At 51.2% G+C, this 16,352-nt stretch overlaps 1 protein-coding gene across 5 annotated transcripts in view; it reads right to left on the bottom strand.

Annotated features, from left to right (window-relative positions):
- Positions 1-3,463: 3,463 nt before the first annotated feature.
- ARHGAP39 (Rho GTPase activating protein 39) overlaps positions 3,464-16,352 on the bottom strand; it is a 127,686-nt gene continuing 114,797 nt past the window's right edge. The window contains exons 4-10 of one of the 5 annotated variants that reach the window (XM_069854820.1): positions 14,188-14,749; positions 10,881-10,973; positions 7,131-7,204; positions 5,705-5,904; positions 4,686-4,777; positions 4,435-4,604; positions 3,464-3,770 (exon numbers count right to left, since the gene is read on the bottom strand). In XM_069854820.1, the coding sequence (XP_069710921.1) occupies positions 3,576-3,770; positions 4,435-4,604; positions 4,686-4,777; positions 5,705-5,904; positions 7,131-7,204; positions 10,881-10,973; positions 14,188-14,749 (1,386 nt within the window). In that variant the 3' untranslated portion in view covers positions 3,464-3,575. The remainder of the gene's footprint in view (positions 3,771-4,434; positions 4,605-4,685; positions 4,778-5,704; positions 5,905-7,130; positions 7,205-10,880; positions 10,974-14,187; positions 14,750-16,352) is intronic. The other 4 variants (XM_069854816.1, XM_069854817.1, XM_069854818.1 and 1 more) reach the window with 4 other exon arrangements.

The raw sequence follows: 16,352 nt of genomic DNA, 5'->3' as shown, positions 1-16,352 counted from the left end.
AGCGGAGCTGGGAGGTGGCGCTGGGACCCCCCCCTTGGACCCTCCATAGTGACCCCCCAGCCTTGGGGACCCCTCAAGTTGAAGAACCCCCACTATGGGACCCCTCAATCCTTGGGGACCCCCATCCTGGTGACCCGTCAATCCTTGGTGACCTCCATCCTGGTGACCCCCACCCTTGGGGACCCCTCAAGTTGAAGAACCCCCACTATGGGACCCCTCAATCCTTGGTGACCCCCATCCTGGTGACTCCCATCCTTGATGACCTCTCCATCCTGGGGACCCCCATCCTTGGGGACCCCTCAAGTTGAAGAACCCTCTCCATGGTGACTCCCATCCTTGGTGACCACCATCCTTGGGGACCCCTGACCTTGGGGACCCCTCTATCCTGGAGATCCCCACCGTGGTGACCCCCAGACTTGGTGACCTCCACCCTTGGGGACCCCTCCATCCTGGAGATCCCCCCCCACTATGGTGACCCCCATCCTTGGGGACCCCTCCATCCTGGGGACCCCTCCCCCTTTGGTGACCCCTCAAATTGAAGAATCCCCACCCTGGGGACCTCTCCATCCTTGGGACCCCTCCATCCTGGTGACACCCCCATCCTTGGTGACCTCCATCCTGGTGACCCCCATCCTTGAGGACCCCTCAAGTTGAAGAACCCTCACCATGGGGACCCCTCCATCCTTGGTGACCCCCATCCTTGGTGACCCCTGACCTTGGGGACCCCTCTATCCTGGAGATCCCCACCGTGGTGACCCCCAGACTTGGTGACCTCCATCCTTGGGGACCCCCTCCATCCTTGGTGACCCCCATCCTTGGTGGCTCCAAATCCTTGGTGAGCTCCATCCTTGGGGATCCCCTCACCATGGTGACCCCCATCCTTGGTGACCTCCAGCCTTGGGGACCCCTCCAGCCTTGGGGACCCCTCAAATTGAGGAATCCCCACCCTGGGGACCTCTCCACCCTTGATGACCTCCATCCTTGGGGACCCCTCCATCCTGGTGACCCCCCCATCCTTGGTGAGCTCCATCCTTGGTGACCCCCCACCATGGTGACCCCCATCCTTGATGACCTCCATCCTGGGGACCCCCAGCCTTGGTGACCCCCACCATGGTGACCCCCACCATGGTGACTCCCATCCTTGGTGACCCCCATCCTTGGTGACCTCCATCTTGGGGTCCCCTCCATCCTGGTGACCCCACACTGTGGTGACCCCCAACTTGAGGACCTCCCCATCCTCGGTGACCCCCCAGACACTATGGTGACCTTCATCCTTGGGGACCCCCCATCCTGGCGACCCCAAACCTTGGAGACCCTTGACCCTGGGGACCTTCCACCCCCCATCCTGGTGGCCCCACACCATGGAGACCCCCATGGAGACCTTGGGAACCCCCCTATGTGGAGACCTCACATCATGGTGACCCCAATCCTTGGGGACCCCTCAACTTGAGGACCTCTCCACCATGGTGACCCCCAACTTGGTGACCCCACACCATGGGAACCCCAAACCATGGAGACCCCTGACCTTGAGGACACCCCAAATTGGGGACCATCCACTTGAGGACCTCCCCCACCCCTTGAGACTATTACATGGGGGTCACTAATTAGGGGGCTCTAATTAAGAGCTGGACATGCTGATGGGGACCCACCACCCCATCCCACCCCTGGGGTGACCCCCATGGTCCTGCTTCGCCCCACATGGAGCTGAAGGCACTTGGGGGGCCACCAAGGGGGTGAGGGTGCTGGGGGGTCCTGGAGGAGATGGTGGCACCAAGATGAGTTTGGGGAGGACCAGGAGGAGATAACAGGGACCAAGGTGGATGTAGGAGGAGAAGAAGCTGATGGGCACCAAGATGGATGTAGAAGGAGCTGATGGGCACCCAGATGGATGGAGAAGAAGAAGATGATGGGCACCAAGATGGATGGAGAAGAAGGAGCTGATGGGCACCAAGATGGATGGAGAAGAAAGAGAAGATGATGGGCACCAAGATGGATGGAGAAGAAGGAGAACATGATGGGCACCAAGATGGATGGAGAAGAAGGAGCTGATGGGCACCAAGATGGATGGAGAAGAAGGAGAAGATGATGGGCACCAAGATGGATGGAGAAGAAGGAGCTGATGGGCACCAAGATGGATGGAGAAGAAGGAGAAGATGATGGGCACCAAGATGGATGTAGGAGAAGGAGCTGATGGGCACCAAGATGGATGGAGAAGAAGGAGAAGATGATGGGCACCAAGATGGATGGAGAAGAAGGAGAAGATGATGGGCACCAAGAGGGATGTAGGAGAAGGAGCTGATGGGCACCAAGATGGATGGAGAAGAAGGAGAACATGATGGGCACCAAGATGGGTGGAGAAGGAGCTGATGGGCACCAAGATGGATGTCGGAGAAGGAGCTGATGGGCACCAAGATGGGTGTAGAAGAAGGAGCTGATGGGCACCAAGATGGATGGAGAAGAAGGAGCTGATGGGCACCAAGATGGATGGAGAAGAAGGAGCTGATGGCCACCAAGATGGATGTCGGAGAAGGAGCTGATGGGCACCAAGATGGATGGAGAAGAAGGAGAAGATGATGGGCACCAAGATGGGTGTAGAAGGAGCTGATGGGCACCAAGATGGATGGAGAAGAACATGATAGGTACCAAGATGGATGTAGGAGAGGAAGAAGATGATGGGCACCAAGATGGATGGAGAAGAAGGAGCTGATGGGCACCAAGATGTGTCCACCAGAGCCAAGCTGAGACAATGGGTGTGGAGAGGAGCTTGGTAGGACCATGAGAAGATCATGGGTGCCAAGATGTGTCCACCAGGGCCAAGGAGACACAGCGGGTGCCGACAGGTCCTTTGGGACCTGGTGGTGCTGACGTGTGGTGAGATGGGTCCAGGATGAGCCCCACGATGCGCGTGGGCACCAACCTTCTCCTCCAGCACCCTAGAGGTGGCCACAACGAGGTCCTCCTGGTCCCACAGGAGCTCCCAAAGGTTCCTCCACCTCCACCTGGCTTCCCTGTGAGATGCCCCTGGTCTCCTTCCCACCTCTCCTGGCACCGGGATGGTTGTCACTCTGGTTCTTGATGTTCTCCAGGTGCTCCAGGCCCGTCCAGCTCAGCCCCGGTGGCTTCTCCCAGCCCTGGAGGTCCTCTACGCCCCACAGATGCCCCCCAAGCTCTGCTCTCAGCCTCAGCCTGACCCAATCCCTACGGAGACGTGGTGGGAATCCATCTGACGTCCTCCACCCCTGCCCACCCCCCACCACGTTGGACCCCCAGATGGAGCCAGGATGCTCCTCGCCTTCTCCACGGGCTCTGAAGTCCTTGGAGAAGCCCAGAGCGGCCAAACCCTCCGGTTTGGTGAAGAGGAGGGCGGTGAGGTGGCCGGAAGGTGGAGATGGGGACACGGGGAACGGTCCCACAGCAGGAGGAGAAGAAGGGGACGGAGACGGAGAAGGTGCCACCAAGCGGCCTCCTTCGGCGGGGTCCAACTGGAGCTCCTGGGGTGAGCAGGGTTGGAAGGAAGGGGTCTCATCATGGTGGTGGTGGTGGTGGTGGTGGTGGTGGGACCTCAAGGGCGGCTGCTATAGGACGCCCTCCATGAAGCTGGTGTCGAGGTGCTGGATGAGGACGCGGAGGAAGGACATCTCCTTGCGGGTGTTCTCGAAGATGACGCGCGGGTCGTCCGACTGGCAGCGCAGGCAGTTGGGGGCCATCACCATGGCCAGGTTATTGACGTCCATCTTGGTGACGGCCACGTTGGCCGGCTGCACGAAGACCTGCGCGAGAAAGAAGGTGGTGGGACACGGAGGAGGAGAAGAACCGTGAGGAACCATCCCCCTTGGATCCATGGGTAGGAAGGATCCACAGAGGGATCTGGCCAGGCTGGATCCATGGGATGGATGGCAGGAAGGGTCTGCAGAGGGATCTGACCAGGTTGGATCCATGGATGGATGGAAGGAAGGGTCTGCAGAGGGATCTGAGCAGGTTGGATCCATGGGATGGATGGAAGGAAGGGTCTGCAGAGGGATCTGACTGATTGGATCCATGGGATGGATGGAAGGAAGGGTCTCCAGAGGGATCTGACTGATTGGATCCATGGGATAGATGGAAGGAAGGGTCTGCAGAGGGATCTGACCAGGTTGGATCCATGGGATGGATGGAAGGAAGGGTCTGCAGAGGGATCTGACCAGGCTGGATCCATGGGATGGATGGAAGGAAGGGTCTGCAGAGGGATCTGACCAGGCTGGATCCATGGGATGGATGGAAGGAAGGGTCTGCAGAGGGATCTGGCCAGGCTGGATCCATGGGATGGATGGAAGGAAGGGTCTCCAGAGGGATCTGAGCAGGTTGGATGCTCTTTGAGATCTTTTCCAACCTCAACAATTCCATGATTGATTCTAAGCCGGCTTGGAGGTGGCCCTGGTGGGACTCCAGCCGTACCTGCAGGAAGCGGATGAGGTAGCACAGCACCATTTTGTTGATCCTGGGCAAGGAGTGGACGACGGCGATGGCCGCCTCGGGGTTCTCGTAGTGGCTGATGCTCTGCTCGTAGAACTCGTGAGGGATCAACGGTTCCTCCAGCTCCCGGTACCAGAGCTTCAGCAGGGAGGCTGAGAAGAAAAAAAACGAGAAGATGTGACACCTGATGGATGGAGAACTTGGTTCTCCTTGATTCCACCCCAAGGTCCTACCGGGAACATGAGGATCCTCCAAGCCCGTGGGGATCTTCCACTGGTCCACCTGAAGCTTGAGAGCGTTGACCTCGTCGATGTCACCGGGGACTCTGCAAGGGGAAGAGACGGCGGTCACGGAGCAGGAGATGGAGATCCACCTGCCTGACACCTTCTCTGCTTTTTGAGGGCTGAAGGAAAGCCAAGAGGGGATGGAGATGGATGGAGATGGACCCATTGGTGGACCTGGTGGCTGCTCCTTGGGGACGTGTCACCCTGCTGCCACGCGGGGTTGGGCCGTGAAGACCTCAAGAACCCAACGTGACTCTGTTGGGCACCAGAAAACGGAGAAAGGAGGAACGAGGAGAAGTTGAGGAGCCGCTCTCTGCTCCATGGGAGGAGAAGGACACCCCAGAAGGACGTGGGGAGGGCGGCAGCTGCCCCAGAATGAGGTGACTCAATCTGGTTTCCCCCATCAGAAGGTCCCAGGTGCCACCATCCTTGCAGAAGAGGATCAGTAGCTGAACGCGAGCGGCCCAGGTGGCCCAGAAGGCCGAGGATCAGCCCTGGGGTGGCCACCGGGAGCAGGGAAGGGATGGTCCACCTGGTCTCGGTTCTGCTGAGGTCCCACCTCAAATTCCAGGTTCGGTTTCGGGTCCCTCGCTCCAAGAAAGACCCAGAGGGCATCTGGAGAAGAAGAGGGTTGGTGATGGGTCTGGAGCCCAGAGGTTCTGAAGGACCTGGGGCTGCTTAGCCTGGAAGCTCAAGGTGGGACCTCATCCTGGTCTACAACCACCTGGACGGAGGTTGTGGTGAGGCGGGACCTGGTCTCTTCTCCCAACGAAGAAGAGTTGGGACAAGAGGAAACGACCTCAAGATGCTCCAGGGGAGGGTTTGGTTGGACACGAGAGCAGTGGTGGCATCTCCAGAGGGTTTCAAAGAAGGCGGAGCCGTGCCACCTGGAGACACGGCGGATGGTCGGAGCGGAGGAGCTTGGAGGAGTTTTCCAAGCTTAAGGATTCCATCCTTCTCGGATCTACCTGAAGATGCCCTCGGTCTGGTCGCCGTTGAGGGCCAGGACCTCCTCGGAGAGGCGGGTCTGCACCCAGGGCAGCTGCCGCTCGGGGTACCGCTCCTTCTGCATGTTGATGATGTCCTGGAGGGAGCTGCCGAACATGGAAGGGTTGAAGACGGCGTTCTTGGCGTGACGGATCTCCTCGATGTTCGGCTTCTTCAGGCCCTGCGAGAGACAAGAGAAGCCACCAAGGCGGCCACAGGCCAGAAGCTCAAAACGCTGAGGGTGGGTAGATGCCTCCAGCCAACATCATGGTTCCTCCACCCAGCATGCTGGTTCCTCCAAACATCTTGGTTGCTCCAAATATCTTGGTTCCTCCACCCAACATCTTGGTTCCTCCACCCAACATCTTGGATCCTCCACCCACCATCTTGGTTCCTCCACCCACCATCTCAGTTCCTCCAAACATCTTGGTTCCTCCACCCACCATCTTGGTTCCTCCACCCACCACCTTGGTTCCTCCACCTACATCTTGGTTCCTCCTCCCACCATCTTGGTTCCTCCAAACATCTTGGTTCCTCCACCCACCATCTTGGTTCCTCCAAACATCTCGGTTCCTCCATCCAACATCTTGGTTCCTCCACCCACCATCTTGGTTCCTCCACCCACCATTTCGGTTCCTCCACTCAACATCTCGGTTCCTCCAAACATCTTGGTTGCTCCAAATATCTTGGTTCCTCCACCCAACATCTTGGTTCCTCCACCCACCATCTTGGTTCCTCCACCCGCCATCTTGGTTCCTCCAAACATCTTGGTTCCTCCACCCACCATCTTGGTTCCTCCACCTACATCTTGGTTCCTCCTCCCACCATCTTGGTTCCTCCTCCCACCATCTTGGTTCCTCCACTCTATATCTTGGTTCCTCCACTCTATATCTTGGTTCCTCCACCCACCATCTTGGTTCCTCCATACATCTTGGTTCCTCCACCCACCACCTTGGTTCCTCCACCCACCACCTTGGTTCCTCCACCCGCCACCTTGGATCCTCCACTAAACATCTTGGATCCTCCAAACATCTTGGTTCCTCCACCCACCATCTTGGTTCCTCCACCCACCATCTTGGTTCCTCCACCCACCATCACGGTTCCTCCAAACATCTTGGTTCCACCACCCACCACCTTGGTTCCTCCACCCACCACCTTGGTTCCTCCACCCACCACCTTGGGAAGGACCTCGTGGACTCCACAAGGTCCCCAGAAGCTCTCCAGAAGGTCCCCAGAAGCTCTCCAGAAGGGATGCAGGGACGGGTAGCTTTGGGAAGGCCCTGGAGCCATTTCCACCACTCTCCAGCTTCGTCCCTCCTCCAGACCCCATCCCAAGCCCTGGCAGCCCCCAACCTTGGAGAAGACCACCCTCCACCACCCTCCCCACCCCCAAGAGTTGGAAGGTACCTTCTTGGCGCCCGTCAACGCCGCCTTCTGGAGTTTGTTGTAGCAGTACTTGGCGTAAGTGCTTATGGCCACCCCTGCAAGAGAAGACACAGCCGGGGGGTCACCTCCAGCTGGTGGTGGCATCATGGAGGGGTTCCTGTCCCCTCCCGTGGAGACGTGAAGCTCATCCCAGCTCCACCAGGGCGTCAAGGTCACCTCCTTGAGATGTGGGGCAGGGCTGGTGCTGCTCCATCATCACATCCTGAGGTGGAGGTGGTGGAGGAGGATGTCCCCTCCCAGTCTAACACCTTGGAGAAGCCTCCCCAGAACTCAACCTGCTCCCCAAGAGCTTCAGACTTTGGAGAAGACACTTAACGTGGAGTCCTGGAGCCCACTTGGCTCCATCTTTTCCCTTTCTTCTCCTGATGCCACCGGGTCCACCTCATCCCTCTCTGCTCCATCCACCCTCTCCTGATGCCTCCGGATCCACCTCATCCCTCTCTGCTCCATCCATCCAACGAAGAGCTCTGGGGACCTGGTGGCACCTTCTAGACCATCCCAGAAGATACTGGCTCCCCCATAAACTTCCCCAAGAAGACACTTGGACACTTGCGATCATCTCCATCCTGGACATTGTTGCCTTCAAAGAGCTTCCCTGATGGGTTTGCAGCGCAGGAAAAGCTCTGGAGGGGCTCAAATGATGGGGCTTGGGGGATGTCCAGGAGCAGATGACCTCAAACCTGGTGGCCGTTCGTTGAATCATGGAATGGTTTGGGTTGGAAGCAACCTTGGAGGGTCATCAGGGTTGTCTCCAACTGGGTCAGGTTGCTCCTTTGGATAGTTGACAAAGATCTTAACCATCAGCCTTAATCAAGCTGTTCAAGCCATTCTTGGAGGTGTCTTCACCTCCCAGCTCGGCTCCATTGCTGGGGCTCCAGGTTGAGGTTCCTCACCTTGGTTCCTCACCGCTCTGGTTGGTGGCTCCAAGGGCTTCTGGAGAAATGGGACCATCCCACGTCCCCCACCCCACCTGGGGAGCTCGTGGCCACCACGGGGATGGCCACGAACACCGAGGAAGCCCAGCAGCACCATCCTAGAGGCTCCTCTCCGTGAAAACCCACCTCACCCTGCTGGTTCGTTAGGATTCAAGTCAATTCTTGATAAGAACCTGGTTCTTATCTCGAAGAATCGGAGAGAAATTCCATGGGGGGGGGAGAAATGATATGATATATGATATGATATATGATATGATATATGATATGATATGATATGATATATAGTTGGACTCCATGATCCAGTGGGTCCTTTCCAACCTAGTGATTCTATATGATAATTAACTACAAGTATAGAAATATTAGAGGAAATAATATTATTTCTAATAATATAGAAAAATCAATAAGATATATGATGTTATTTAAATAATGGGATATCATATATGATATATAATATTATAGGATGTTGTACGATATCACATATAATGTGCGTTCTATAGAATTATGGGAAATAGATGGTAAAAGAGGATAATAAGATATAAATAATGTTTAATTTATGAATAATATAATAAGATTAATATTATAGGTTAGTATGATATAATAGGACGCCATACAATATGGGATATGATATGATGTGATATGATATATCACGATATCATTATGTTATATATCATTATGTTATATATTATCATATCCTATTACATTATATGACATGATATCATGATATATCATAGATATATATCATATATCATGATATCATATCATATAATGTAATAGGATATGATAATATATAACATAATATCATATTGTACCTTCTCGTATCGTATAATATATTGAGTCATATTGAATCATATCATATCATATCGGCTCATATATCATATCATATCATATCATATATCATATCATACCATACCATGTCACATCATATAAAATATATAGAGATATAAATATTAGGAAAATATATATTATATATCTTTATATAGTATTAATTAACATTATATTATTTAAAGTAATATAGAGGCTAATTCACATTATATGTTATTCACAGATAATATATGCAGCTACAGTATATTATATGTGTAATATCAAATAAAATGATATTTAATATACATCATGTATATTACATATGTTGTGGTGTGTTATGTTATGTTATATATTATATTATATTATATTATATTATATTATATTATATTATATTATATTATATTATATTATATTATATTATATTATATTATATTATATTATATTATATTATATTATATTATGCCATGTCATGCCATGTTTTATCAATATATCATATCTCATATCATATCACGTTATACTATATCCTATGTAATGTTACACTGAATTACCTTATACGATATTATATTTTATTACATTAAATGATTTGATATTGCATTACATGACTTACATTATATAATACGATATAATGTGATAGAATATGACATGATATAATAAGATAAGGTACGTTATCATATAATATTGTATGATATGATGTGATTTATGACATGAAAACACAACATATAATGTCATATATCACACAATGTTATGTACATATAATATTATATCACATTATACATATATCATATAATATATAATATATCATATAAAGATATGATGCAATGTGATATGTTATTGTGTTTTCATATCATATAACATCATATCATATCACACAATGTTGTATATACAATATTAATTCATTCTATACATTATTACCTCATGTCATATTCTATTCTATTACATTATATCATTTTATATAATGTAATGTCATATCATGAGACCATGTTATATTCCATGGCATTAGATTGATTGTCTTCTACTCTGCTCTAGTAACGGATCCTATAAGCCTGTCGCTCTAGCTGGACCTATCCATGTCCCGTCCACCTCTCCTGGGATCCATGTCCCATCAACTTCTCTTGGTCCACGTCGCCTCCACCTCTCCTGGGATCCATGTCCCCTCCACTTCTCTTGGTCTGCATCCCATCCACCTCTCCTGGTCCATGTCTCCATCCACCTCTCCTGGGACCCATGACTCCTCCACGTCTCCTGGGATCCATGTCCCATCAACTTCTCTTGGTCCATGTCTCCGTCCACCTCTCCTGAGATCTATGTCCTGTCCACTTCTCCTGGTCCACGTCCCCTCCACCTCTCCTGGGATCCATGTCCTGCCCACTTCTCTTGGTCCACGACTCCTCCACCTCCCCCGAGATCCATGTCCCACTCACTTCTTCTGGTCCACGTCCCCTCCACCTCTTCTGGGATCCATGTCCCCTCCACTTCTCCTGGTCCACGTCCCCTCCACCTCTACTGGGATCCATGTCCCACTCACTTCTTCTGGTCCATGTCCCCTCCACCTCTCCTGGGATCCATGTCTCCTCCACTTCTCCTGGTCCACATCCCCTCCACCTCTCCTGGGATCCATATCTCCTCCACCTCTCCTGGGATCCATGTCCCACTCACTTTTCTGGTCCATGTCCCCTCCACCTCTCCTGAGATCCATGTCCAGTCCTCTTCTCCTGCTCTGTGTCCCGTCCACCTCTCCTGCTCTGCATCCCATCCATTCTCCTGGGCTCCACATCCCATCCATTCTCCTGGGCTCCACGTCCCATCCACACCTCCTGGGCTCCACGTCCCATCCACACCTCCTGGGCTCCATGTCCCCTCCACCTCTCGTGGTCCGTGTCCCACGCTCTCTGCCCACGCCCTCCCTCCTGCTCGGATCTCGAGGTGGTGAAGCTCTCAACCCCTTTGAGATGCGAGGCTGGCGCGGGGCCCCTACCCTGACGCTCCTCCACCGGGGGCTTGGGCTTCTTTCTCAGTTTGGGTTTCTTCTTGTGGGTCCTGGCCAGGAGCTCGGAGAGGTGCTGGGTCACTGGGGGACGGAGACGGACGCGGCGGCCGAGGGGTTAACGAGGGGCAACAAAGGGAAAACAGGGGAGATGAAAATGATAATGGGAATAAAGTACCTAAAAACCATAAAATAATATAAAATAACGTGGAAAAAAAAAAGAAATAAAGAAGAAAGGAGGAGGAGGAGGAAGAGGGAGAAAAGGAGGAGAAGGAGGACGAGGAGAAGGAGGACGAGGAGGAAGAGGACGAGGAGGAAGAGGACGAGGAGGAAGAGGACGAGGAGGAAGAGGACGAGGAGGAAGAGGACGAGGAGGAAGAGGACGAGGAGGACGAGGAGGACGAGGAGGACGAGGAGGAGGACGAGGATGCGGAGAAGGACAAGAGGAGGAAAAGAGGAGGAGGAGGAAAAGAGGAGGAGGAGGAAAAGAGGAGGAGGAGAGGAGGAGGAGGAGGAAAAGAGGAGGAGGAGGAGGAAAAGAGGAGGAGGAGGAGGAAAAGAGGAGGAGGAGGAGGAAAAGAGGAGGAGGAGAAAGGAGAAGGAGAGGGAAAAGGAGAAATAAGGAGAAAGAGAAATAAGGAAAAAGAGAAAGAGGAAGGAGAAAGAAGGAGAAGGATAAGGAGAAAGATGGCGAAGGAGAAGGAGATGGAGAAGAAGGAGGAGGAGGAGAAGGAGGAAGAGGGAGAAAAGGAGAAGGAGCAAAAGAGAAGGAGAAAAGGAGGAGGAGAAGGAGAAAAGGAGGAGGAGGAGAAAGGACCATGAAGGAGAGGGAGGAGGAGAGGGAGAAGGAGAAAGAAGGAAAAGGAGAAAGAAGGAGAGGGAGAAGAAGGAGAGGAAGGAGGAGGAGGAGAAGAAGGAAGGAGGAGAAAAGGAGGAGGAGGAGGAAGAGGGAGAAAAGGAGAAGGAGGAGGAGAAGAGAAGGAGAAGGATGAGGAGGAGGATGATGAGGAGGACGAGGACAAGGGCGAGGAGGAGGACGAGGATGATGATGAGGAGGACGAGGACAAGGAGCAGGAGGACGAGGACAAGGAGGATGAGGAAGAGGAGGAGGATGAGGACGAGGAGGACGAGGAGGAGGACGAGGAGGAGGAGGACAAGGAGGAGGAGGACAAGGAGGACGAGGACAAGGAGGACGAGGACGAGGAGGACGAGGAGGACGAGGACAAGGAGGACGAGGAGGATGAGGAGGAGGAGGAGGAGGAGGAGGAGGAGGAGGAGGAGGAGGAGGAGGAGGAGGAGGAGGAGGAGGACGAGGAGGACGAGGAGGACGAGGAGGACGAGGAGGACGAGGACGAGGAGCAGGACGAGGACAAGGAGCAGGAGGATGAGGACAAGGAGGATGAGGAAGAGGATGAGGAGGAGGACGACGAGGAGGAGGAGGAGGAAGAGGAGGAGGAGGAAGAGGAGAAGGGAAACAGTAATTATAATGAAAAGAAAACTAAAGAAATGAGATTGAAAACAAAAAAAATAAAATAGGAGTGAACATAAAACTGAAAGGAAAAATGAAATAAAAGAAAAATAAGTGAAAATTAAATGAAAAAATAAATGAAATTGATGTAAAAGTGAAAATAAAACTGGAAGGTGAAATAAAAATTAAAGGAAAACTCTAGGTGAAAATAAAAAATGAAATCGATATAAAAATAAAAAGATGAGAATAAAAATACGAGAGAAATAAATGGAAACGAAAAATAAAGGTTTAAATAAAATAGATATGAAAACGAAAATTAAATAGAAAAATAAATCTGAAAATATAAAGGAAAAAAATAGAAATGAGCATAAAATTAAATAAAATAGATGTGAAAATAAACCTGAAAGTAAAAATAAAATATAAGACGTGAAAATAGATGTAAAAATTTAAATAAAATAGACATGAAAATGAAAATAAACCTGAAAATGTAACATGTATAAGAAAGAAAATGAAAATAAATATGAAAAGACAATAAAAATGCAAATAAAATGAAACTAAAACTTAAATTAAATATTAATTAACAGAAAACGAACATAAAAACGGGAAATGAAAACGAAAATCAATGCAATTATGACAACGATTTAATGGAACCACGATGGCAACGAACCAACACGGAAACTGAAACTCAAGCTGGAGGTGGAACTGGAGATGATGGTTGGATCCCAGTGGGGCTGGAGCAGGGGCTGTGGGGAGAGGTTGGTGGGACCTTTCCTGGTGGAGCCTGGATGTTGACGGTCAAGGTGGGGTCTCCTACCCACCCACGTTCTCCGTCTGGTTCCCCGTCCTGTCCCACCACCCTCGGAGAAGCTCTTGTACATAAAGCTCTTGAGAATCTTTCTTGGTGGACACGTCCATTGGGTTCCTCTGGTTGCCAAGCTGGTGAGATCCACCATGGCTTCAGGGCTCCGGGACCTCATGGAAGGTCCCTACGGAGCCGACGGGCACCAGGAAACCAAGCGACTCCATCTCCCAAGGTGGCAAAGAGCCAGGATGTCCCTGAGATCCCTTATGTCCACCTCATCCCCCACCCATTGTGAGATGGAACCAACCCACGGGACGCCCAGGTCTCCAGGCAGGAGGTTGGAGGTAGGTTTGGGAAAGACCTGGTAGATCCTCATTGTACCATGAGACGTCACCAGTGGGGAAGCAGCAGGGATGGCCAAGCCTGGGGTTGGAGAGAAGGTCCTACAACTATTTGGGGTCAAATAGCTCGAATTTATCTCTCTTCTACCTGCCACAACCCGTAATCGGAGGGGTTCGAGGCCAAGCTGGATGAGGTTTTGAGCACCGTGACCCTATGGGAGGGGTGGAACTTCGAGGTTCTGAGGTCCCTCTCAACCCAAATCGTTCCACGATTCTATAAAATCCATTGCAGGAGCTGAGAAGCAAGCTGGCTCCCCTTCCACTGTGGCTTTTTTGGGGGGGTCCGAAGCTATTTGAGAAGCCAGAAACATCTGGAGACGGTGGAATTATGGAACGGGTTGGGTTGGAAGGGACCTCTAATGGTGTTCACGTAGGCCAGGAGAAGTTCTGAGACCTCTTGCTTAGGAAGCAAAGCTTGAAGTTTAGCTTGTGTTGGATTCCCACGCGCCAAGGAGGAAAGGATGAAGCCACCGTCGCGCTCATGGCACCTCTAGAAGGTCTCTTGGACGAGTTCCTTGTCCACCTTCCAACAAGGAGACTCCGGAACGCCAAGAGGAAAGGAACAAAGCAATAAAGTTGCGACATCAGCCTGGGCGAAAGCCACAGGGCGAGCGGTTTCCCTCTTACCTTTAGTATCATTCACGGGATCCATGTGCCTGTAGATGTAGCCTTCAAGGTAGGAATGGAATTTGGGAGTGGGTGGGAAGAAGGCCAAGCAAATGGCCATGAGCTCCCAGCCTCGGGCCAGGCTCTCGTATCGGAAGTTCTCGGTGGTTTGGCGGCACAGCTGGATGTAGAGCTCGTCTCGGAGACCCTGCATGCTCCACCCTTTGGTGGCGATCTCCAAAGCCACGTTGAGTTGGTCCGTCTTGGCCCGCCGGTCGCCCATGTACATCTGAATGAGTTTAAATATCTCGCACGCTTCCTTCTTGACGTTGCGGTCGTTGGTCATGATCATGGGTTTCTTGATGGATTCGCTGCTCCAGGCCAGCATGTTGGCGATGGAGACCTTCCTGCGGAAGAGCCCCTGCGTGTGCTTGTTGAAGTGCTTGGAGGCCCAGTTCTCAATGTCCGTCTCCGAGGAGGGCTTCCGCAGGTTGAAGGTGGGGAAGACGCAGCTGGCGCTGGGCATCATGTTCCTGCTCTGTCGGCTGTTCTCGAACTGGGCGCAGGCACCGAGGTCCTCGGACTAGGAGACAACGGCCCGGCGGGTCAAATGAGCAAGCAAGCAACCAAGAATCCCATCAACCAACCAACCAACCAAGAATCCCATCAACCAACCAACCAGCCAACCAAGAATCCCATCAACCAACCAACCAACCAACCAAGAATCCCATCAACCAACCAACCAGCCAACCAAGAATCCCATCAACCAACCAACCAGCCAACCAAGAATCCCATCAACCAACCAACCAACCAACCAAGAATCCCATCAACCAACCAACCAAGAATCCCATCAACCAACCAACCAACCAAGAATGCCATCAACCAACCAACCAGCCAACCAAGAATCCCATCAACCAACCAACCAACCAACCAAGAATCCCATCAACCAACCAACCAAGAATCCCATCAACCAACCAACCAACCAAGAATGCCATCAACCAACCAACCAGCCAACCAAGAATCCCATCAACCAACCAACCAACCAACCAAGAATCCCATCAACCAACCAACCAAGAATCCCATCAAGCAAGCAAGCAACCAGCCAACCAACCAAGAATCTCATCAACCAACCAACCAACCAAGAATCCCATCAACCAACCAACCAGCCAACTAAGAATCCCATCAACCAACCAACCAGACAACCAACCCACCAACAAATCAAATGACCAACCAACCAACAATCCAATCAACCAAACAACCCAGCAACAAACCAAATGACTAACCAACCAAGAATCCCATCAACCAACCAATCCAGCAACAAACCAAATGATCAACCAACCAAGAATCCCATCAACCAACCAAGAATCCCATCAACCAACCAACCAAGAATCCCATCAAGCAAGCAAGCAACCAGCCAACCAACCAAGAATCCCATCAACCAACCAACCAAGAATCCCATCAACCAACCAACCAACCAACCAAGAATCCCATCAACCAACCAACCAGCCAACTAAGAATCCCATCAACCCATCAACCAACCAAGAATCCCACTAACCAACCAACCAGCCAACCAACCCAGCAACAAACCAAATGACCAACCAACAAATCAACCAACTAATCAATCAACCAACCAAGAATCCCATCAACCAGCCAACCAGCCCAGCAACAAACCAAATGACTAACCAACAAACCAACCAACTAGTCAACCAACCAACCGTCAATCCAATCAACCAACCGACCAATCAACAAAACACCCAACCAACAAATCAGTCAATGAAACAACCATTTAATCAAACCAACCAACCATTCAACCAACCAACAAACCAATCAATTAAACCAACTAATCAACCAGTCAACCAATCAACAAACCAACCAACCAATTAATCAAACCAACCAGCCAACCAACCAATCAATCAAAAAATTAATCAACCATCCATATAACCAACCACACCGACCAGCCAACAGTCCAATCATCCAATGAACTAACTAGTCAACCAATCCACCATCCAACCAACCAACCAATCAACAAATCAACCCACAAACCAACCAACAACCCGATCAACTAATGAACAAGTCAACCAACAAACTAATCAACCAACCAACCAATCAACCCACCAACAAACGATCTGACCAACCACCAAATCAACCAACCAACCAATGAAAAAAACATCTAATCAACCAACCAA

The sequence above is a fragment of the Phaenicophaeus curvirostris genome, chromosome 3 (genome assembly GCF_032191515.1).
Source record: "Phaenicophaeus curvirostris isolate KB17595 chromosome 3, BPBGC_Pcur_1.0, whole genome shotgun sequence".
Classification (NCBI taxonomy): Eukaryota; Metazoa; Chordata; class Aves; order Cuculiformes; family Cuculidae; genus Phaenicophaeus; species Phaenicophaeus curvirostris.
The sequence above is the reverse complement of the archived record's forward strand: the minus strand, read 5'-3'. Positions and strand labels throughout refer to the sequence as shown.